Source organism: Coregonus lavaretus (genome assembly GCF_964263955.1).
Source record: "Coregonus lavaretus genome assembly, contig: HAP1_SCAFFOLD_906, whole genome shotgun sequence".
NCBI lineage: Eukaryota > Metazoa > Chordata > Actinopteri > Salmoniformes > Salmonidae > Coregonus > Coregonus lavaretus.
In genome coordinates, this window is record NW_028166129.1 from 165,001 (window position 1) to 190,512 (window position 25,512).

Here is a 25,512-nt window from a genome sequence, read left to right on the forward strand (position 1 = left end):
TGGAAACAACCACAACACAACCATAACACAACCACAACACAACCACAACACAACCATAACACAACCACAACACAACCACAACACAACCACAACACAACCACAACACAACCACAACACCAGGTAATGGCACTGACGCACGTCCACCTGGAAACAACCACAACCATAACACAACCACAACACAACCACAACACAACCACAACACAACCACAAGCTCTGTTGGAATCACTTTTATAGATAACTTTGACACATTCTGGAAACAGAAGATGTTCTACAGGAATAACAGAGTCCATCCAAATAATTTTGGCTACTGGACTCTGTCCACGCATTTCAAGGCTGCGTTTAGAGATTGATTTATCAATGATTCAAGCCCAGTTTAGATAATCCCTACCATTGTGATGTTGAGTTTTCGTAATGCTGCAGCAAATGTACATTATCCCAGGGGCGTTGGCAGACACAATGTAAGTAACTTAATGTATGTCCCTCTACCTGCCCTGAATGCCTCTGCTGATCCTACAGCTATTCAGTAATCATGTGTCTATGAACCAGAGTTATACTGTTAGCACTGAGGCAGTGTGCCCTATTAGGAAGTCCACTGTGTGCAGCTCACCCTGCACTATCAGCTCAAACATAAATAACATTGTCATGTCTACTTCTGATAAGCCTCCAAGTAAAGCATTGAAAACAATCAAGCATCCCAGAAAAGTGTTAAAAATAGCCAGCGTTAACATATGTAGCCTAAGAAACAAGGTTCATGAAGTCAATAACTTGCTAGTAACAAATTACATTCATATTCTGACTAACTCTGATACTCATTTAGATAATACCTTTGATGATACCTTTGATGATACAGTGGTAGCAATACAAGGTTATAACATTTACAGAAAAGACAGAAATACCAATGGGGGTGGTGTTGCGGTCTATATTCAGAGCCACATTCCTGTAAAGCTTAGAGAGGATCTCATGTTAAATACTGTTGAAGTAATATGGCTACAGGTTCATCTGCCTCACCTAAAACCCATTCTGGTGGGAAGCTGCTATAGACCACCAAGTGCTTACAGTCAGTATCTGGATAACATGTGTGAAATGCTTGATAATGTATGTGATATCAACAAGGAGGTATATCTTCTGGGTGATTTCAATATTGACTGGATTTCATCAAGCTGCCCACTCAAGAAACATCTTCAAACTGTAACCAGTGCCTGCAACCTGGTTCAGGTTATCAGTCAACCTACCAGGGTAGTTACAAACAGCACAGGAATTAAATCAACAACATGTATTGATCACATCTTTACTAAATTTTCTTTAAAGCAGTATCCAAATCCATCGGATGTAGTGATCACAATATAGTAGCCATATCTAGGAAAGCCAAAGTTCCAAAGGCTGGGCCTAATATAGTGTATAAGAGGTCATACAATAAGTTCTGTAGTGATTCCTATGTTGTTGATGTAAATAATATTTGTTGGTCCGTGGTATGTAATGAGGAGCAACCAGATGGTACACTTGACAAATTTATGAAATTGCTTATTCCAGTTACGAAGAAGCACACACCCATGAAGTCCCCTGTAGCTCAGTTGGTAGAGCATGGCGCTTGCAACGCCAGGATTGTGGGTTCGTTTCCCACGGGGAGCCAGTATGAAAATGTATACACTCACTAACTGTAGGTCGCTCTGGATAAGAGTGTCTGCTAAATGACTAAAATGTAAAATGTAAGAAAATGACTGTCAAAAATGTTAAATCCCCTTGGATTGATGAGGAATTGAAAAACGATATGGTTGAGAGGGATGGCAAAAGGAATGGCAAAGATACTGCAAATCATGTGACTAAACTGAATAAAAAGAAGAAATTACAATATGAAACTAAGATAAACGACAAAGAATGTTGGACACTGTGTTAACAAACCTCCAAACGAGCTTCAACGCCATACAGCACTCCTTCAGTAGCCTCCAACTGCTCTTAAACGCTAGTAAAACTAAATGCATGCTCTTTAATCGAACGCTGCTTGCACCCGCCCGACTAGAATCACTACTCTCGGCGGGTCTGACCTAGAGTATGTGGACAACTACAAATACCTAGGTGTCTGGTTAGACCGTAAACTCTCCTTCCAGACTCACATTAAGCATCTCCAATCCAAAGTTAAAACTAGAAATCGGCTTCCTGTTTTGCAACAAAGCCTCCTTCACTCATGCTGCCAAACATGCCCTCGTAAAACTGACTATCCTACCGATCCTTGACTTCGGCGATGTAATTTACAAAATAGCTTCCAACACTCAACTCAAGCAAATTGGATGTAGTCTATCACAGTGCCATCCGTTTTGTCACCAAAGCCCCATATACTACCCACCATTGTGACCTGTACTACAATTGTTATTTTACCCCAGTAGCCGGATGCCGCTCTGGTCTGGTGGAAGTGTCGCTGCCCTGTTGGCTCTCCACAGCCGGTCCTCTGCAGGGATCCCTCCCTGAAGGGGTCTCCCCCTTCCCTGGTGAATGGAGTTAGCAGGATGCTCCTGGATGACTTGGCTGTTCCTGTTCTCGATCCTACCAACCAGCCATGGAGATATGTCACTTGCCGTGAAAGTCGAAAACAGCGACCTCTGGCAACGAGGGCTTCCTTGGCGAAGTTAAGCCCGGACCGGACACAGGCTAGAAACAGCTTCCCTGCCCTGGATCCAGAGGTTCCGGCACCTTCTTCCCTGGGGGCTTCCGATAACAGATCGGATCCGGAGGTACACCACATAACCAAAAGTATGTGGACACTTGCTTGTCGAATATTTCATTCCAAAATCATGGGTATTAATATGGAGTTGAAACAGGAAAGGGCCTTCCCCAAACTGTTGCCACAGTGTTGGAAGGACAGAATCGTCTAGAATGTCATTGTATGCTGTAGCGTTAAGTTGTCCCTTCACTGGAACTAAGGGGCCCGAACCATGAAAAACAGCCCCAGACCATTATTCCTCCTCCACCAAACTTTACAGCTGGCACTTTGCATTGGGGCACTTACAAAGGCCATTCTACTGCCAATGTTTGTCTATGGAGATTGCATGGCGGTGTGCTCGATTTTATACACCTGTCAGCAACGGCTGAGTTGGAATAGCCGAATCCACTAATTTGAAGTGGTGTCCACATACTTTTCTATATATAGTGTGTATATATAGTGTGTAAGTGTATATATAGTGTGTATATAGTGTGTAAGTGTATATATAGTGTGTAAGTGTATATATAGTGTATATATATAGTGTGTATATAGTGTATATATAGTGTGTATATATGTGTATATATAGTGTGTATATATGTGTATATATAGTGTGTATATATATATAGTGTGTATATATATATATAGTGTGTATATAGTGTGTATATAGTGTATATATATATAGTGTGTATATACAGTCATGGCCAAAATTGTTGGCACCCCTGAAATTTTTCCAGAAAATGAAGTATTTCTCACAGAAAAGTATTGAAATTACACATGTTTTGCTATGCACATGTTTATTTCCTTTGTGTGTATTGGAATAACACAAAAAAAAACAGGAAAAAAGCAAATTTGACATAATTTCACACAAAACTAAAAAAATGGGCCGGACAAAGTTATTGGCACCCTTTCAAAATTGTGGATAAATAAGTTTGTTCCAAGCATGTGATGCTCCTTTAAACTCACCTGGGGCAAGTAACAGGTGTGGGCAATCTAAAAATCACACCTGAAAGCAGATAAAAAGGAGAGAAGTTGACTCAGTCTTTGCATTGTGTTTCTGTGTGTGCCACACTAAGCATGGAGAACAGAAAGAGGAAAAGAGAACTGTCTGAGGACTTGAGAACCAAAATTGTGGAAAAATATCAACAATCTCAAGGTTACAAGTCCATCTCCAGAGATCTAGATGTTCCTTTGTCCACAGTGCGCAACATGATCAAGAAGTTTGCAACCCATGGCACTGTAGCTAATCTCCCTGGACGTGGACGGAAGAGAAAAATTGATGAAAGGTTGCAACGCAGGATAGTCCGGATGGTGGATAAGCAGCCCCAAACAAGTTCCAAAGAAATTCAAGCTGTCCTGCAGGCTCAGGGTGCATCAGTGTCAGCGCGAACTATACGTCGAAATTTGAATGAAATGAAACGCTATGGCAGGAGACCCAGGAGGACCCCACTGCTGACACAGAGACATAAAAAAGCAAGACTACAGTTTGCCAAAATGTACATGAGTAAGCCAAATTCCTTCTGGGAGAACGTCTTATGGACAGATGAGACCAAGATAGAGCTTTTTGGTAAAGCACATCGTTCTACTGTTTACCGAAAATGTAATGAAGCCTTCAAAGAAAAGAACACAGTACCTACAGTCAAATATGGTGGAGGTTCAAAGATGTTTTGGGGTTGTTTTGCTGCCTCTGGCACTGGGTGCCTTGACTGTGTGCAAGGCATCATGAAATCTGAGGATTACCAAAGGATTTTGGGTCGCAATGTAGGGCCCAGTGTCAGAAAGCTGGGTTTGCGTCCGAGATCATGGGTCTTCCAGCAGGACAATGACCCCAAACATACTTCAAAAAGCACCCAGAAATGGATGGCAACAAAGCGCTGGAGAGTTCTGAAGTGGCCAGCAATGAGTCCAGATCTTAATCCCATTGAACACCTGTGGAGAGATCTTAAAATTGCTGTTGGGAAAAGGCACCCATCCAATATGAGAGACCTGGAGCAGTTTGCAAAAGAAGAGTGGTCCAAAATTCCGGGTGAGAGGTGTAAGAAGCTTATTGATGGTTATAGGAAGCGACTGATTTCAGTTATTTTTTCCAAAGGGTGTGCAACTAAATATTAAGTTAAGGGTGCCAATCATTTTGTCCGGCCCATTTTTTGAGTTTTGTGTGAAATTATGTCAAATTTGCTTTTTTCCTGTTTTTTTTGTGTTATTCCAATACACACAAAGGAAATAAACATGTGCATAGCAAAACATGTGTAATTTCAATACTTTTCTGTGAGAAATACTTCATTTTCTGGAAAAATTTCAGGGGTGCCAACAATTTTGGCCATGACTGTATATAGTGTGTATATAATGTATATATATAGTGCGTATATATATAGTGTGTGTGTATATAGTGTGTATATATATAGTGTGTATATATATATATATATATATATATATATATATATATATATATATATATATATATATATATATATATATATAGTGTGTATATAGTGTGTATATAGTGTGTATATATATAGTGTGTATATATATATAGTGTGTATATAGTGTGTATATATATATAGTGTGTATATAGTGTGTATATAGTGTATATATATATAGTGTGTATATATATAGTGTGTATATATAGTGTGTATATATATATATATATATATATATATATATATATATATATATATATATATAGTGTGTATATAGTGTATATGCGCCTTTGTCCTCTGATCTGTCTCCGGTGGCTTCTACCTTGGGTTCAGATCCTCGGAGCCCCCCCCCCCCCCATCCAACCGAGAGACGGTCTAAGAATCCGTCCCGTTCATCATCCACGACGGATACTACAGCCGGTTCGGGTCCATCATCCACGACGGATACTACAGCCGGTTCGGGTTCATCATCCATTACGGATACTACAGCCGGTTCGGATCCATCGGGCCCCACCGCCCTTCGGTCCTCGAGGGGTTTGTGAAACCACTCGAGGCGAAAGAACGTCCGGACCTCCTCAGCCTTTGCTCCAGCTGTCGTCATCAGCAGCTCTATGGTAAGAAACATCTCTGTTCCCGGGGGGAAAACCCAGTGCTGCCCAGGAGCACCGGTACAGGACATTACAAGGCTGCTGCCCAGGAGCACCGGTACAGGACATTACAAGGCTGCTGCCCAGGAGCACCGGTACAGGACATTACAAGGCTGCTGCCCAGGAGCACCGGTACAGGACATTACAAGGCTGCTGCCCAGGAGTACCGGTACAGGACATTACAAGGCTGCTGCCCAGGAGCACCGGTACAGGACATTACAAGGCTGCTGCCCAGGAGCACCGGTACAGGACATTACAAGGCTGCTGCCCAGGAGCACCGGTACAGGACATCACAAGGCTGCTGCCCAGGAGCACCGGTACAGGACATCACAAGGATGCTGCCCAGGAGCACCGGTACAGGACATCACAAGGATGCTGCCCAGGAGCACCGGTACAGGACATCACAAGGCTGCTGCCCAGGAGCACCGGTACAGGACATCACAAGGATGCTGCCCAGGAGCACCGGTACAGGACATCACAAGGCTGCTTCTGACCGTTCTACGACAGCCGACGGGTGCCAACGCTGTCGTAGTTCATGTGGGGTCAAACGACATCAGGAGGGCTAGCTCGGAACTGCTGAAACTGGATTTTAAAGAACAGATTCGGAAAAATTCAAAAAAGCGGCCAATTACCTGTTGGGCCGCGGGTGTAAAATATTCAGCAGGCTACTGGCATTACACACCAGGCTAAAGGATTACTGTAGCTCTGTTGGAATCACTTTTATAGATAACTTTGACACCTTCTGGAAACAGAAGATACTCTACAGGAATGACGGAGTCCATCCAAATCAAAAGTTAGTGCTAAATGCAAACAAAATGCATGCTTTTTTTCTAGGTCCCATACCGCAGATTTAAATGAATTTGTAAAGACTAGTTTGAACGGTACACACACAAATTGAGCGAGGTCCTTCCTACAAATATCTTGGTATCTGGTTTGATGACAAACTGTGGGAGTCTATAGGCGCTAGGCATTGGCTTTTCTCAAATCACAGCTTTATGAGAGAGAGAACAAACAATATTAGGAGAGGATGAAGCAAATACAGTTCTGAAGACACTTTGCTGCTGACCATGATTTATAACCACAACGGTAAGACAGCCCTTCCTCATCACCAGACACCAGCCCTTCCTCATCACCAGACACCTAAACTTCCTCATCACCAGACACCAGGCCTTCCTCATCACCAGACACCAGGCCTTCCTCATCACAAGACACCAGCCCTTCCTCATCACCAGACACCAGCCCTTCCTCATCACCAGACACCAGCCCTTCCTCATCACCAGACACCAGCCCTTCCTCATCACCAGACACCAGCCCTTCCTCATCACCAGACACCAGCCCTTCCTCATCACCAGACACCTGCCCTTCCTCATCACCAGACACCAGCCCTTCCTCATCACCAGACACCAGCCCTTCCTCATCACCAGACACCTGCCCTTCCTCATCACCAGACACCAGCCCTTCCTCATCACCAGACACCAGCCCTTCCTCATCACCAGACACCAGCCCTTCCTCATCACCAGACACCAGCCCTTCCTCATCACCAGACACCAGCCCTTCCTCATCACCAGACACCAGCCCTTCCTCATCACCAGACACCAGCCCTTCCTCATCACCAGACACCTGCCCTTCCTCATCACCAGACACCAGCCCTTCCTCATCACCAGACACCTGTTCTTCCTCATCACCAGACACCTGTTCTTCCTCATCACCAGACACCAGCCCTTCCTCATCACCAGACACCAGCCCTTCCTCATCACCAGACACCTGCCCTTCCTCATCACCAGACACCTGCCCTTCCTCATCACCAGACACCTGTTCTTCCTCATCACCAGACACCTGCCCTTCCTCATCACCAGACACCTGCCCTTCCTCATCATCAGACACCAGCCCTTCCTCATCACCAGACACCTGTTCTTCCTCATCACCAGACACCAGCCCTTCCTCATCACCAGACACCAGCCCTTCCTCATCACCAGACACCAGCCCTTCCTCATCACCAGACACCTGCCCTTCCTCATCACCAGACACCAGCCCCTCCTCATCACCAGACACCTGTTCTTCCTCATCACCAGACACCTGTTCTTCCTCATCACCAGACACCAGCCCTTCCTCATCACCAGACACCAGCCCTTCCTCATCACCAGACACCTGCCCTTCCTCATCACCAGACACCAGCCCTTCCTCATCACCAGACACCAGCCCTTCCTCATCACCAGACACCAGCCCTTCCTCATCACCAGACACCAGCCCTTCCTCATCACCAGACACCAGCCCTTCCTCATCACCAGACACCAGCCCTTCCTCATCACCAGACACCAGCCCTTCCTCATCACCAGACACCTGCCCTTCCTCATCACCAGACACCAGCCCTTCCTCATCACCAGACACCTGTTCTTCCTCATCACCAGACACCTGTTCTTCCTCATCACCAGACACCAGCCCTTCCTCATCACCAGACACCAGCCCTTCCTCATCACCAGACACCTGCCCTTCCTCATCACCAGACACCAGCCCTTCCTCATCACCAGACACCAGCCCTTCCTCATCACCAGACACCTGCCCTTCCTCATCACCAGACACCTGTTCTTCCTCATCACCAGACACCTGTTCTTCCTCATCACCAGACACCTGTTCTTCCTCATCACCAGACACCTGCCCTTCCTCATCACCAGACACCTGCCCTTCCTCATCACCAGACACCAGCCCTTCCTCATCACCAGACACCTGTTCTTCCTCATCACCAGACACCTGTTCTTCCTCATCACCAGACACCTGTTCTTCCTCATCACCAGACACCTGTTCTTCCTCATCACCAGACACCTGTTCTTCCTCATCACCAGACACCTGTTCTTCCTCATCACCAGACACCTGCCCTTCCTCATCACCAGACACCTGCCCTTCCTCATCACCAGACACCTGTTCTTCCTCATCACCAGACACCTGTTCTTCCTCATCACCAGACACCTGTTCTTCCTCATCACCAGACACCTGTTCTTCCTCATCACCAGACACCTGTTCTTCCTCATCACCAGACACCTGCCCTTCCTCATCACCAGACACCAGGCCTTCCTCATCACCAGACACCTGTTCTTCCTCATCACCAGACACCTGTTCCATGCTGAAGCTCCACCAGAAAGGAATATTACAAAACATTTGCCTCCACTTCAGTTTAGCCTCTGCCCAGGATTTCAACAACATTATCTTTCCTCATGATCCTTTTTTTTCACTTGAGTCATTTCCTATTAAGGTATCTTAACTATGACAAGTGGGTACTTTTTACACCTCTGCCAACACAACCGCCACACAACACAACACAACACAACACAACACAACACAACACAACACAACACAACACAACAACCACCACACAACACAACCGCCACACAACACAACCACAACACAACACAACACAACCGCCACACAACAGAACACAACCGCCACACAACACAACACAACACAACTCAACCATCACACAACAGCCACACAACACAACCGCCACACAACACAACACAACCACCACACAACTCAACCATCACACAACAGAACACAACAGCCACACAACACAACCGCCACACAACACAACCACAACACAACACAACACAACCGCCACACAACAGAACACAACCGCCACACAACACAACACAACACAACACAACCGGCACACAACAGCCACACAACACAACACAACCGCCACACAACACAACCACAACACAACACAACACAACCGCCACACAACAGAACACAACCACCACACAACCGCCACACAACAGCCACACAACACAACCGCCACACAACACAACACAACACAACACAACCGGCACACAACAGCCACACAACACAACCACCACACAACACAACCGCCACACAACACAACCACAACACAACACAACACAACCGCCACACAACAGAACACAACCACCACACAACCGCCACACAACAGCCACACAACACAACCGGCACACAACAGCCACACAACACAACCGCCACACAACACAACACAACCACCACACAACTCAACCATCACACAACACAGGTCAGAGACTCACGTATCTGGTTGGCTCCTCCAGGTTCTGGTCGTTCATGTGGGCGGGGACAGTTTGAGTAGCCAATGGGCCGTCAGCGTACGGCTGGGGCAGCTGCCCTCTGAACTCTGATTGGATGAACTGCAGCTGCCAGCTGAAGAGAGGGAGGAGTCACACACTGGCATTCTAAAACAACGCAATCAAGAACACTCAGAAACCTAATGCCTTGTGGGAAGCTGCTATAGACAACCAAGTGCTAACAGTCAGTATCTGGATAACATGTGTGAAATGCTTGATGATGTATGTGATATCGAGAGAGAGAGAGAGAGAGAGAGAGGGAGGGAGAGCGAGAGAGAGCTAGAGAGAGAGAGCTAGAGAGAGAGAGCTAGAGAGAGAGAGCTAGAGAGAGAGAGCTAGAGAGAGAGAGCTAGAGAGAGAGAGCTAGAGAGAGAGAGCTAGAGAGAGAGAGCTAGAGAGAGAGAGCTAGAGAGAGAGCGAGAGAGAGAGCGAGAGAGAGAGCGAGAGAGAGAGCGAGAGAGAGAGAGAGAGAGAGAGCGAGAGAGAGAGCGAGAGAGAGAGCGAGAGAGAGAGAGAGAGAGAGAGAGAGAGACTGACTTGTTGGGCAGCAGAAAGCTGGAGGGGAACCGGTACCACTCTTTCCCAACGCACACACTGACGGGCCGGCCCTTTGGGACCGTGTGGAGAGACGGGTCCCGGGAGATACGGTGGAACTCTGGGTACAGGTCCAGGGGCGCGTGGTAGCCTGTTGGGATACACACATATAAAACTAGCATACAGTACCAGTCAAAAGTTTGGACACACCTACTGATTCAAGGGTTTTTCTTTATTTTTGCTATTTTCTACATTGTAGAATAATAGTGAAGACATCAAAACTATGAAATAACACACATGGAATCATGTAGTAACCAAAAAAGTGTTAAACAAATCAAAATATATTTCATATTTGAGATTCTTCAAATAGCCACCCTTTGCCTTGATGACAGCTTTGCACACTCTTGGCATTCCCTCAACCAGCTTCATGAGGTAGTCACCTGGAATGCATTTCAATTAACAGGTGTGCCTTCTTAAAAGTTAATTTGTGGAATTTCTTTCCTTTTTAATGCGTTTTTTCCAATCAGTTGTGTTGTGACAAGGTAGGGGGGGTATACAGAAGATAGCCCTATTTGGTAAAATACCAAGTCCATATTATGGCAAGAACAGCTCAAATAAACAAAGAGAAACAACAGTCCATCATTACTTTAAGACATGAAGGTCAGTCAATACGGAACATTTCAAGAACTTTTAAAGTTTCTTCAAGTGCAGTCGCAAAAACCATCAAGCGCTATGATGAAACTGGCTCTCATGAGGACCACCACAGGAAAGGAAGACCCAGAGTTACCTCTGCTGCAGAGGATAAGTTCATTAGTTACCAGCCTCAGAAATTGCAGCCCAAATAAATGCTTCACAGAGTTGAAGTAACAGACATCTCAACATCAACTGTTCAGAGGAGACCTGGTGAATCAGGCCTTCATGGTCGAATTGCTGCAAAGAAACCACTACTAAAGGACACCAATAAGAAGAAGAGACCTGCTTGGGCCAAGAAACACGAGCAATGGACATTAGACAGATGGAAATATGTCCTTTGGTCTGATGAGTCCAAATTGAAGATTTTTGGTTCCAACTCCGTGTCTTTGTGAGACGCAGAGTTGGTGAACGGATGATCGCCGCATGTGTGGATCCCACCGTAAAGCTTCTGTGAAGGGAGCTGTGAGGTGTCTGATTCTCAAACTAGACACTCTAATGTATTTGTCCTCTTGCTCAGTTGTGCACCGGGGCCTCCCACTCCTCTTTCTATTCTGGTTAGAGCCAGTTTGCCAGGGAGTAGTACATAGTGTTTTACGAGATCTTCAGTTTCTTGGCAATTTCTCGCATGGAATAGCCTTCATTTCTCAGAACAAGAATAGACTGACGAGTTTCAGAATAAAGTTATTTGTTTCTGGCCATTTTGAGCCTGTAATCGAACCCACAATTTCTGATGCTCCAGATACTCAACTAGTCTCAAGAAGGCCAGTTTTCAGCTGTGCTAACATAATTGCAAAAGGGTTTTCTAACGATCAATTAGCCTTTTACATTTTACATTTTAGTCATTTAGCAGATGCTCTTATCCAGAGAGCGTGAGTGCATAATTTTTTTTATTTTTTTTCATACTGGTCCCCCGTGGGAAATGAACCCACAACCCTGGCGTTGCAAACGCCATGATCTACCAATTGAGCTACACGGGACTATAAATGATAAACTTTTAAAATGATAAACTTGGATTAGCAAACACAACGTGCCATTGGAACACAGGACTGATGGTTGCTGATAATGGGCCTCTGTACGCCTATGTAGATATTCCATAAAAAATCAGCAATTTCCAGCTACAATAGCCATTTACAACATTAACAAATGTCTACACTGTATTTCTGATCAATTTGATGTTATTTTAATGAAGAAAAAAATTGCTTTTCTTTCAAAAACAAGGACATTTCTAAGTGACCCCAAACTTTTGAATGGTAGTGTGTGTATATATATATATATATATATATATACAGTGAGGGAAAAAAGTATTTGATCCCCTGCTGATTTTGTACGTTTGCCCACTGACAAAGAAATGATCAGTCTATAATTTTAATGATATGTTTATTTGAACAGTGAGAGACAGAATAACAACAAAATCCAGAAAAACGCATGTCAAAAATGTTATAAATTGATTTGCATTTTAATGAGGGAAATAAGTATTTGACCCCTCTGCACAACATGACTTAGTACTTGGTGGCAAAACCCTTGTTGGCAATCACAGAGGTCAGATGTTTCTTGTAGTTGGCCACCAGGTTTGCACAAATCTCAGAAGGGATTTTGTCTTTGCAGATCTTCTCCAAGTCATTAAGGTTTCGAGGCTGACGTTTGGCAACTCGAACCTTGAGCTCCCTCCACAGATTTTCTATGGGATTAAGGTCTGGAGACTGGCTAGGCCACTCCAGGACCTTAATGTGCTTCTTCTTGAGCCACTCCTTTGTTGCCTTGGCTGTGTGTTTTGGGTCATTGTCATGCTGAAATACCCATCCACGACCCATTTTCAATGCCCTGGCTGAGGGAAGGAGGTTCTCACCCAAGATTTGACGGTACATGGCCCCGTCCATCGTCCCTTTGATGCGGTGAAGTTGTCCTGTCCCCTTAGCAGAAAAACACCCCCAAAGCATAATGTTTCCACCTCCATGTTTGATGGTGGGGATGGTGTTCTTGGGGTCATAGGCAGCATTCCTCCTCCTCCAAACACGGCGAGTTGAGTTGATGCCAAAGAGCTCGATTTTGGTCTCATCTGACCACAACACTTTCACCCAGTTCTCCTCTGAATCATTCAGATGTTCATTGGCAAACTTCAGACGGGCCTGTATATGTGCTTTCTTGAGCAGGGGGACCTTGCAGGCGCTGTAGGATTTCAGTCCTTCACGGCGTAGTGTGTTACCAATTGTTTTCTTGGTGACTATGGTCCCAGCTGCCTTGAGATCATTGACAAGATCCTCCCGTGTAGTTCTGGGATGATTCCTCACCGTTCTCATGATCATTGCAACTCCACAAGGTGAGATCTTGCATGGAGCCCCAGGCCAAGGGAGATTGACAGTTATTTTGTGTTTCTTCCATTTGCGAATAATCGCACCAACTGTTGTCACCTTCTCACCAAGCTGCTTGGCGATGGTCTTGTAGCCCATTCCATCCTTGTGTAGGTCTACAATCTACAATCTTGTCCCTGACATCCTTGGAGAGCTCTTTAGTCTTGGCCATGGTGGAGAGTTTGGAATCTGATTGATTGATTACTTCTGTGGACAGGTGTCTTTTATACAGGTAACAAACTGAGATTAGGAGCACTCCCTTTAAGAGTGTGCTCCTAATCTCAGCTTGTTACCTGTCTAAAAGACACCTGGGAGCCAGAAATCTTTTTGATTGAGAGGGGGTCAAATACTTAATATTTCCCTCATTAAAATGCAAATCAATTTATAACATTATTGACATGCGTTTTTCTGGATTTTTTTGTTGTTATTCTGTCTCTCACTGTTCAAATAAACCTACCATTAAAATTATAGACTGATCATTTCTTTGTCAGTGGGCAAACGTACAAAATCAGCAGGGGATCAAATACTTTTTTGTTTATATATATACACACACACAAACAGTTAAGATTCCATTAGTTTGGAAAACACGACCCTAGTGACTAGGCAACAGGGACTAGGCAACAGGAACTAGGCAACAGGGACTAGGCAACAGGGACTAGGCAACAGGGACTAGGGTTTGGTTTCAATGAGGGACTCTTTAGGCATAGAGGAACCACGTCAGAACGTCGCAATTCAAAACCAAAGTTAGCAAAACATTTGGTTTTAGTTAAGGTAGTTGATGCAAACTAGCCACTTGCGCTCATTATAATCATCTTGCTAGCTACTATTTTGTATTTCATTCAAATCAAATCACATGTATTGGTCACATACACATGGTTAGCAGATGTTAGTATGAAAAATGTCTGCACTCACTAACTGTAAGTCGCTCTGGATAAGAGCGTCTGCTAAATGACTAAAATGTAAAATGTTATTGCGAGCATAGCGAAATTCTTGTGCTTCTAGTTCTGACAGTGCAGCAATATCTAGCAAGTAATATCTAACAGTTCCACAACAAATACCTAATACACACAAATCTAAGTAAAGGAATGGAATAACAATATATAAATATATGGATGATGTCATTATCAGAGCAGCATAGGCTAAGATGCAATAGATAGTATAGAATACAGTATATACAGTTGAAGTCGGAAGTTTACATACACCTTAGCCAAATACATTTAAACTCAGTTTTTCACAATTCCTGACATTTAATCCTAGTAAAAATGTCTTAGGTCAGTTAGGATCACCACTTTATTCTAAGAATGTGAAATGTCAGAATAATAGTAGAGAGAATGATTTATTTCAGCTTTTATTTCTTTCATCACATTCCCAGTGGGTCAGAAGTTTACATACACTCAATTAGTATTCGGTAGCATTGCCTTTAAATTGTTTAACTTGGGTCAAACGTTTCAGGTAGCCTTCCACAAGCTTCCAACAATAAGTTGGTTGAATTTTGGCCCATTCCTCCTGACAGAGCTGGTGTAACTGAGTCAGGTTTGCTCGCACACGCTTTTTCAGTTCTGCGACCAAGCTTTAACCTCCTGACTGATGTCTTGAGCTGTTGCTTCAATATATCAACATACATTTTCCTTCCTCACAATGCCATCTATTTTGTGAAGTGCACCAGTCCCTCCTGCAGCAAAACACCCCCACAGCATGATGCTGCCACCCCCGTGCTTCACGGTTGGGATGGTGTTCTTTGGCCTGCAAGCCCCCCCTTTTTCCTCCAAACATAACGATGGTCATTATGGCCAAACAGTTCTATTTTTGTTTAATCAGACCAGAGGACATTTCTCCAAAAAGTACGATCTTTGTCCCCATGTGCAGTTGCAAACCGTAATCTGGCTTTTTTATGGCGGTTTTAGAGCAGTGGCCTCTTCCTTGCTGAACGGCATTTCAGTTTATGTCGATATTAGACTCGTTTTACTGTGTATATAGATACTTTTGTACCTGTTTCCTCCAGCATCTTCACAAGGTCCTTTGTTGTTGTTCTGGGATTGATTTGCACTTTTCGCACCAAAGTACGTTCATCTCTAGGAGACAGAAAGCGTCTCCTTCCTGAGTGGTATGACGGCTGCGTGGTCCCATGGTGTTTATACTTGCGTACTATTGTTTGTACAGATGAACGTGGTACCTTCAGGCGTTTGAAAATTGCTCCCAAGGATGAACCAGACTTGTGGAGTTCAACAATTTTTTCTGAGGTCTTGGCTGATTTCTTTTGATTTTCCCATGATGTCAAGCAAAGAGGCACTGAGTTTGAAGGTAGTCCTTGAAATACATCTACAGGTACACCTCCAATTGACTCAAATTATGTCAATTAGCCTATCAGAAGCTTCTAAAGTCATGACATTATTTTCTGGAATTTTCCAAGCTGTTTAAAGGCACAGTCAACTTAGTGTATGTAAACTTCTGACCCACTGGAATTGTGATACAGTGAATTATAAGTGAAATAATCTGTCTGTAAACAATTGTTGGAAAAATGACTTGTGTCATGCACAAAGTAGATGTCCTAACCGACTTGCCAAAACTATAGTTTGTTAAGAAGTTTGTGGAGTGGTTGAAAAACGAGTTTTAATGACTCCAACCTAAGTGTATGTAAACTTCCGACATCAACTGTATGTGTCTGTGGTGTGTCTATGGTGTGTCGTGTGGGTGGACCTCTGAACAGGGCTGACAGGTGTCTGTGGTGTGTCTGTGGTGCGCGGTGTGGGTGGACCTCTGAACAGGGCTGACAGGTGTCTGTGGTGTGTCTGTGGTGCGCGGTATGGGTGGACCTCTGAACAGGGCTACTGATCTTGACAGGTGTCTGTGGTGTGTCTGTGGTGTGTCTGTGGTGTGTCTGTGGCGTGTATGTGGTGTGTCTGTGGTGTGTCTGTGGTGTGTCTGTGGTGCGCGGTGTGGGTGGACCTCTGAACAGGGCTACTGATCTTGACAGGTGTCTGTGGTGTGTCTGTGGTGTGTCTGTGGTGTGTCTGTGGTGTGTCTGTGGTGCGCGGTGTGGGTGGACCTCTGAACAGGGCTACTGATCTTGACAGGTGTCTGTGGTGTGTCTGTGGTGTGTCTGTGGTGTGTCTGTGGTGCGCGGTGTGGGTGGACCTCTGAACAGGGCTACTGATCTTGACAGGTGTCTGTGGTGTGTCTGTGGTGTGTCTGTGGTGTGTCTGTGGTGCGCGGTGTGGGTGGACCTCTGAACAGGGCTACTGATCTTGACAGGTGTCTGTGGTGTGTCTGTGGTGTGTCTGTGGTGTGTCTGTGGTGTGTCTGTGGTGTGTCTGTGGTGTGTCTGTGGTGCGCGGTGTGGGTAGACCTCTGAACAGGGCTACTGATCTTGACAGGTGTCTGTGGTGTGTCTGTGGTGTGTCTGTGGTGTGTCTGTGGTGTGTCTGTGGTGTGTCTGTGGTGTGTCTGTGGTGCGCGGTGTGGGTGGACCTCTGAACAGGGCTACTGATCTTGACAGGTGTCTGTGGTGTGTCTGTGGTGTGTCTGTGGTGTGCGGTGTGGGTGGACCTCTGAACAGGGCTACTGATCTTGACAGAGACATCAGAGCGAAGAGGATCAGTGTTCCCAGAGCCAGCCAGTTAGACGACACCGTGTAGTGTTCTAGACGATACCGCTGGAACAGGAAGTGGTAACACTTCTACAAAACACAACACAGGTAACACTTCATCAATACACAGGAAACATATGTCTTTATCCATTGTCTTATGTCAGATAGTCTGCATTGATCTGCCTTGTAACTCGCAAATACTCATGGGATAGATGAAAAGTAGTTATGCTACAATACACTGTCACAACATCACCAAGGTGACATCATCTAATGAACCCCCTTTCATCCTCAAAAGAGTCAGAGTTAATCTGACCAAAAACTATAAATCTGTAGTAATATTGACGTTTTCTTCCTGAGCAAGTCTTAACTACCTAATTCTACATCTAGCTAAAGAGTATTGTGGTTGTAGAATCAGTATTCATAAAATTCAAAATGCTCCCCAAAAAATGTATCAAGTTACACGATTTGGCAGACAGGCTCCTGGCGCTACTTGTCGGAAGACAATTTATCAGCAAACTATGTGTCTGTCTGTGTGTGTGTGTGTGTGTGTGTGTCTGTGTGTGTGTCTGTGTGTGTGTGTGTATGTGTGTGTGTGTCTGTGTGTGTGTGTGTGTGTGTGTGTGTGTGTGTGTGTGTCTGTGTGTGTCTGTGTGTGTGTCTGTGTGTGTGTGTCTGTGTGTGTGTGTCTGTGTGTGTGTGTGTGTGTGTCTGTGTGTGTGTGTGTGTGTGTGTGTCTGTGTGTGTGTGTGTGTGTGTGTGTGTCTGTGTGTGTGTCTGTGTGTGTGTGTGTGTGTGTGTGTACCTGTAGTGAAGACAGTGCTACAGCCCCCGCCAGACAGATGAGAGGGTAGATGGGGAACAGGAAGCGTTCCTCTTTATGAGGTCTGGTGAAGAACACCAGCATCCACAGATACATAGGAGACAGAGTCAACCAGTATGGTCTTCCCAGGTTCTGCACTGTAAAACACACACACTGTTAGAGACATTTTGTATGAGTAAAGAAAATGTATTGGAAATGTGGTTGATTTATTATTGAATACACAATACCAGTCAAAAGTTTGGACACACCTACTCATTCAAGGGTTTTTCTCTATTTTTACAATTTTCTACATTGTAGAATAATAGTGAATAAGTCAAAACTATGAAATAACACATATGGAATCATGTAGTAACCAAAAAAGTGTTAAACAAATATTTTATATTTGAGATTCTTCAAAGTAGCCACCCTTTGCCTTGATGACAGCTTTACACACTCTTGGCATTCTCTCAACCAGCTTCATGAGTTAGTCACCTGGAATGCATTTCAATTAACAGGTGTGCCTTGTTGAAATATATCTCTCTGGAAGACTGAAACAGGTTTCCCGCAAGAATTTCCCTGTATTTAGCGCCATTCCATTATTCTTTCAATTCTGACCAGTTTCCCAGTCCCTGCCGGTGAAAAACATCCCCACAGCATGATGCTGCCACCACCATGCTTCACTGTGGGGATGGTGTTCTTGGGGTGATGAGAGGTGTTGGGTTTGTGCCAGACATAGCGTTTTCCTTGATGGCCAAAAAGCTACATTTTAGTCTCATCTGACCAGAGTACCTTCTTCCATATGTTTGGGGAGTCTCCCACATGGCTTTAGGCGAACACCAAACGTGTTTGCTTATTTTGTCTTTAAGCAAGTTTTTTTTTTTTTTTTTTGTTGCCAGTGTACGGCTTAAAGTGGTCCTATGGACAGATACTCCAATCTCCGCTGTGGAGCTTTGCAGCTCCTTCAGGGTTATCTTTGGTCTCTTTATTGTCTCTCTGATTAATGCCCTCCTTGCCTGGGCCGTGAGTTTTGGTGGGCGGCCCTCTCTTGGCAGGTTTGTTGTGGTGCCATATTCTTTCCATTTTTTAATAATGGATTTAATGGTGCTCCGTGGGATGTTCAGAGTTTCTGATATTTTTTATAACCCAACCCTGATCTGTACTTCTCCTCAACTTGACCTGTTTGGAGAGCTCCTTGGTCTTCATGGTGCCGCTTGCTTGGTGGAACGCCTTGCTTAGTGGTGTTGCAGACTGATATTACGTCTTTTATACAGGATTAGTTAATGTTTGATATTGTGAGCTGCATAGGATTTGGAGGATGAGGACATTCCATGTATTTATTTCTGTCTCTGATGGGGGCATGCGTGCCAAGATAGCTGGGGGGCCACTGGTGCTAATCCTGGAAGGAGTACGTGATGGAATAACACAATACCATATAGGGTGATACTATTGTGGTGAGGAGTGACACTCAATAATTGTTGGCAACTGTTGGATAGAATTAGCTTGCAAAGCAGTATATGAACTGAGATATTTTGTATGCCTTTCATTCAAATGACAATAGGCTACTCACGTGCAGCTTGTCATGTTGAATCCGGTACCGCAATATTAAATACTTTGCATCAACTCTTCATGTAAGTGTTTAAGTATCTTCTTGCTGAATTACTTGATGCCAGATAAACTCATTATAACACAGGCTCTGGAGCCTTTCAGAACAGGTGTATATATACTGAGATCATGTCACAGATCATGTGACAGATTGCACACAGGTGGACTTTATTTAACTAATTATGTGACTTCTGAAGGTAATTGGTTGCACCAGATCTTATTTAGGGGCTTCATAGTAAAGGGGGTGAATACATATGCACGCAACAGTATTCCGTTATTTATCTTTTAGAATTTTTTTAAACATGTTTTTTTTTTTCATTACACTTCACCAATTTGGACTATTTTGTGTATGTCCATTACATGAAATCCAAATAAAAATCAATTTAAATTACAGGTTGTAATGCAACAAAATAGGACAAATGCCAAGGGGGATGAATCCTTTTGCAAGGCACTGTGTGTGACTGTTAGGAGCATGTCACTGCACTGCTATAACACCAGCTAAACTGTGTACATGACCAATAAACTGATTTGATAATTTAATTTCTAAGTAATACATATAATTTAATTGCAACATTAACTTCTCATCTCTGGAACCAAACCTGTATACTGTGTGTGTATGTGTGTGTGTGTGTGTACAGTGGGGAGAACAAGTATTTGATACACTGCCGATTTTGCAGGTTTTCCTACTTACAAAGCATGTAGAGGTCTGTAATTTTTATCATAGGTACACTTCAACTGTGAGAGATGGAATCTAAAACAAAAATCTAAAAGAAAATCACATTGTATGATTAAGTAATTAATTTGCATTTTATTGCATTACATAAGTATTTGATCACCTACCAACCAGTAAGAATTCCAGCTCTCACAGACCTGTTAGTTTTTCTTTAAGAAGCCCTCCTGTTCTCCACTCATTACCTCTATTAACTGCACCCGTTTGAACTCGTTACCTGTATAAAAGACACCTGTCCACACACTCAATCAAACAGACTCCAACCTCTCCACAATGGCCAAGACCAGAGAGCTGTGTAAGGACTTTATCAGGGATAAAATTGTAGACCTGCACAAGGCTGGGATGGGCTACAGGACAATAGGCAAGCAGCTTAGTGAGAAGGCAACAACTGTTGGCACAATTATTAGAAAATGGAAGAAGTTCAAGATGACGGTCAATCACCCTCGGTCTGGGGCTCCATGCAAGATCTCACCTCGTGGGGCATCAATGATCATGAGGAAGGTGAGGGATCAGCCCAGAACTACACGGCAGGACCTGGTCAATGACCTGAAGAGAGCTGGGACCACAGTCTCAAAGAAAACCATTAGTAACACACTACGCCGTCATGGATTAAAATCCTGCAGCGCACGCAAGGTCCCCCTGCTCAAGCCAGCGCATTAGTTGATCAGGCTGTTGGAGGGTGAGGTCGTCGGGTGAGGTCGTCGGGTAAGCTTGGCTTTATACATAGTTTGGGCTTTGTCGAGTAAAGCTTAAACTATGTATTTAGATTGTAGTTAGGTATTGTAGGTAGTTATCGTGGGTTGTTGTATGTAATTAATGTAGGTTAGTATTGTATTCGGCTGAACCCGGTGTAGCACGAAGCTAGCTGGCTAACCCACTACCTAGCGGGTAGCTACTGGCAACTATTAGCAACGGTATAGTTGTTTCACGCCTGAGAGTGCCTGTAATTACGCCAGCTGGCTGCCTACAATAATTACATACAATAATGCCTACCATTCAGCTGTTTTCTAACCTCATTGTCTGAACCGTTAACATTAGGTAGTAAGTGGCTACTGTGCTTGAAATTTTGCTAGCTTGTTGCTACCTGGATAGCAACTAGTAAACAATAGCTGGAACGAACTAGCGAACAGACGCGAACTGGCTGAGTCAATTCAGTGGCTAGCTTTGCACTTGGCTAGCTAACAGTAGCTGCTAGGGGTAAGTTATAACCTACATTTGTGTTTTATTTTTACATATTGGTAGCTAGAGTCGTTCAGGGAATTCGGGACATGGGTGACTAGTTAACGTTAGTTTTGCTCTCTCTGTGTGTTTGTGCCGTGAAAGGAGGGGTTTCTTCTTTGTCTGAAAGCAATGGCTAGCTAGTATGCTAACTATTCTAGCTAACTAACTGGCTGAATAAGCTGACGACGGACTCGCTCAAGCTGTCGGGACTAACACACAACGTTAGACACGGACACGAACGATCTGCTTGGCGTGTTGACACACTGGTGGTTTGTTGTGGCCGAGTATTGGTGCTAAACTGTGTTGTTGGAGTCCGGCATGCTAGCTGGCTGTGGTGTCTTATGACTAGGTGCCCTGGACGATTTTCACGGAAGTATACTGTACCTAGTTAGCTAGCTGAATAAACTAAGTTAGTCTATTCCTAGAAAACATTGAACCGCTGTAGTTTACAACAATTATAGTTTCTGAGGTGGAAGTTGGGAGAGTTATATTTGGGTGTTGTGGTGAGGGAGGCCCCGCTCTCTCCTTTCCCAGATGTTTAGTTCATTTCATTCCGATCTCCTTTGCATTATTGTAGCCATTTTCTGCAGCCTGTCAACTATGCCTCTGCCTATCCCTGTTCTCTCCTCTCCGCACAGGCTATACAAACGCCTCACACCGCGTGGCTGCTGCCTCTCTAACCTGGTGGTCCCTGCACGCACCACCAACGTGGAGTTCCAGGTCTCAGGCAGCCTCTGGAACTGCCGTTCTGCTGCCAACAAGGCAGAGTTCATCTCAGCCTATGCTACCCTCCAGTCCCTCGACTTCTTGGCGCTGACCGAAACATGGATTACCACTGAAAACACTGCTACTCCTACTGCTCTCTCCTCGTCTGACCATGTGTTCTCGCATACCCCGAGAGCATCTGGTCAGCGGGGTGGTGGCACAGGAATCCTCATCTCTCCCAAATGGACATTCTCTATTTTTCCCCTGACCCATTTGTCTATCTCCTCATTTGAATTCCATGCTGTCACAGTCACTAGCCCATTTAAGCTTAATATCCTTGTCATCTATCGCCCTCCAGGTTCCCTTGGAGAGTTCATCAATGAGCTTGACGCCTTGATAAGTTCCTTTCCTGAGGATGGCTCACCCCTCACAGTTCTGGGGGACTTCAACCTCCCTACGTCTACCTTTGACTAATTTCTCTCTGCCTCCTTCTTTCCACTCCTCTCCTCTTTTGACCTCACCCTCTCACCATCCCCCCCTACTCACCAGGCAGGCAATACGCTTGACCTCATCTTTACTAGATGCTGTTCTTCTACTAATCTCACTGCAACTCCCCTCCATGTCTCCGACCACTACTTTGTATCCTTTTCTCTCTCGCTCTCCTCCAACACTATTCACTCTGCCCCTACTCAGATGGTAATGCACCGTCGCAACCTTCGCTCTCTCTCTCTCCCGCTACTCTCTCCTCTTCCATCCTATCATCTCTTCCCTCTGCTCAATCCTTCTCCCTCCAATCTCCTGATTCTGCCTCCTCAACCCTCCTCTCCTCCCTTTCTGCATCCTTTGACTCTCTATGTCCCCTATCATCCCGGCCGGCTCGGTCCTCCCCTCCAGCTCCATGGCTTGATGACTCATTGCAAGCTCACAGAACAGGGCTCTGGGCAGCCGAGCGGAAATGGAGGAAAATTAGACTCCCTGCGGACCTGGCATCTTTTCACTCCCTCCTCTCTACATCTTCTTCATCTGTTTCTGCTGCTAAGGCCACATTCTACCACTCTAAATTCCAAGCATCTGCCTCTAACCCTAGGAAGCTCATTGCCACCTTCTCATCCCTGCTGAATCCTCCTCCCCCTCCCCCCCTCCTCCCTCTCTGTGGATGACTTCGTCAACCATTTTGAAAAGAAGGTTGACGACATCCGATCCTCGTTTGTTAAGTCAAATGACACTGCTGGTCCTGCTCACACTGCCCTACCCTATGCTTTGACTTCTTTCTCCCCTCTCTCTCCAGATATAATCTTGCGACTTGTGACGGCCGGCCGCCCAACAACCTGCCCGCTTGACCCTATCCCCTCCTCTCTTCTCCAGACCATCTCCGGTGACCTTCTCCCTTACCTCACCTTGCTGATCAACTCATCCTTGACCGCTGGCTATGTCCCTTCCGTCTTCAAGAGAGCGAGAGTTGCACCCCTTCTCAAAAAACCAACACTCGATCCCTCTGATGTCAACAACTACAGACCAGTATCCCTTCTTTCTTTTCTCTCCAAATCTATTGAGTGTGCCGTCTTTAGTCAACTCTCTTGCTATCTCTCTCAGAATTACCTTCTTGATCCAAACCAGTCAGGTTTCAAGACTGGTCATTCAACTGAGACTGCTCTTCTCTGTGTCACGGAGGCTCTACGCACTGCTAAAGCTAACTCTCTCTCCTCTGCTCTTGTCCTTCTAGACCTGTCTGCTGCCTTTGATACTGTGAACCATCAGATCCTCCTCTCCACCCTCTCCGAGCTGGGCATCTCCGGCGCGGCTCACTCTTGGATTGCGTCCTACCTGACCGGTCGCTCCTACCAAGTGGCGTGGCGAGAAGCTGTCTCCGCACCACGTGCTCTCACCACTGGTGTCCCCCAGGGCTCAGTTCTAGGCCCTCTCCTATTCTCGCTATACACTAAGTCACTTGGCTCTGTCATATCCTCACATGGCCTCTCCTATCATTGCTACGCAGACGACACACAACTAATCTTCTCCTTTCCCCCTTCTGATAACCAGGTGGCGAATCGCATCTCTGCATGTCTGGCAGACATATCAGTATGGATGACGGATCACCACCTCAAGCTGAACCTTGGCAAGACGAAGCTGCTCTTCCTCCCGGGGAAGGACTGCCCGTTCCATGATCTCGCCATCACGGTTGACAACTCCGTTGTGTCCTCCTCCCAGAGTGCAAAGAGCCTTGGCTTGACCCTGGACAACACCCTGTCGTTCTCCGCTAACATCAAGGCGGTGACCCGATCCTGTAGGTTCATGCTCTACAACATTCGGAGAGTACGACCCTGCCTTACACAGGAAGCGGCACAGGTCCTAATCCAGGCACTTGTCATCTCCCGTCTGGATTACTGCAACTCACTGTTGGCTGGGCTCCCTGCCTGTGCCATTAAACCCCTACAACTCATCCAGAATGCCACAGCCCGTCTGGTGTTCAACCTTCCCAAGTTCTCTCACGTCACCCCGCTCCTCCGCACACTACACTGGCTTCCAGTTGAAGCTCGCATCTGCTACAAGACCATGGTGCTTGCCTACGGAGCTGTGAGGGGAACGGCACCTCCGTACCTTCAGGCTCTGATCAGTCCCTACACCCAAACGAGGGCATTGCGTTCATCCACCTCTGGCCTGCTGGCTCCCCTACCTCTGCTGAAGCACAGTTCCCGCTCAGCCCAGTCAAACCTGTTCGCTGCTCTGGCACCCCAATGGTGGAACAAGCTCCCTCACGACGCCAGGACAGCGGAGTCACTCACCATCTTCCGGAGACATTTGAAACCCCACCTCTTTAAGGAACACCTGGGATAGGATAAAGTAATCCTTCTAACCCCCCCCCCACAAAAAATTAAAAAAATGTAAAGTGGTTATCCCACTGGCTATAAGGTGAATGCACCAATTTGTAAGTCGCTCTGGATAAGAGCGTCTGCTAAATGAAGTAAATGTAAATGTAATGTCCAGGCCCGTCTGAAGTTTGCCAATGACCATCTGGATGATCCAGAGGAGGAATGGGAGAAGGTCATGTGGTCTGATGAGACAAAAATATAGCTTTTTGGTCTAAACTCCACTCGCCGTGTTTGGAGGAAGAAGAAGGATGAGTACAACCCCAAGAACACCATCCCAACCGTGAAGCATGGAGGTGGAAACATCATTCTTTGGGGATGCTTTTCTGCAAAGAGGACAGGACGACTGCACCGTATTGAGGGGAGGATGGATGGGGCCATGTATCGCGAGATCTTGGCCAACAACCTCCTTCCCTCAGTAAGAGCATTGAAGATGGGTCGTGGCTGGGTCTTCAAGCATGACAACGACCCGAAACACACAGCCAGGGCAACTAAGGAGTGGCTCCGTAAGAAGCATCTCAAGGTCCTGGAGTGGCCTAGCCAGTCTCCAGACCTGAACCCAATAGAA

General features: G+C 45.4%; 1 protein-coding gene across 1 annotated transcript in view; it reads right to left on the reverse strand.

Annotated features, from left to right (window-relative positions):
• The window catches only part of alg9 (ALG9 alpha-1,2-mannosyltransferase), a 36,597-nt gene that overhangs the window by 2,478 nt on the left and 8,607 nt on the right, over nt 1-25,512 (reverse strand). The window contains exons 5-8 of the mRNA XM_084190251.1: nt 17,823-17,977; nt 16,981-17,110; nt 10,397-10,544; nt 9,806-9,935 (exon numbers count right to left, since the gene is read on the reverse strand). Of these exons, the coding sequence (XP_084046377.1) occupies nt 9,806-9,935; nt 10,397-10,544; nt 16,981-17,110; nt 17,823-17,977 (563 nt within the window). The remainder of the gene's footprint in view (nt 1-9,805; nt 9,936-10,396; nt 10,545-16,980; nt 17,111-17,822; nt 17,978-25,512) is intronic.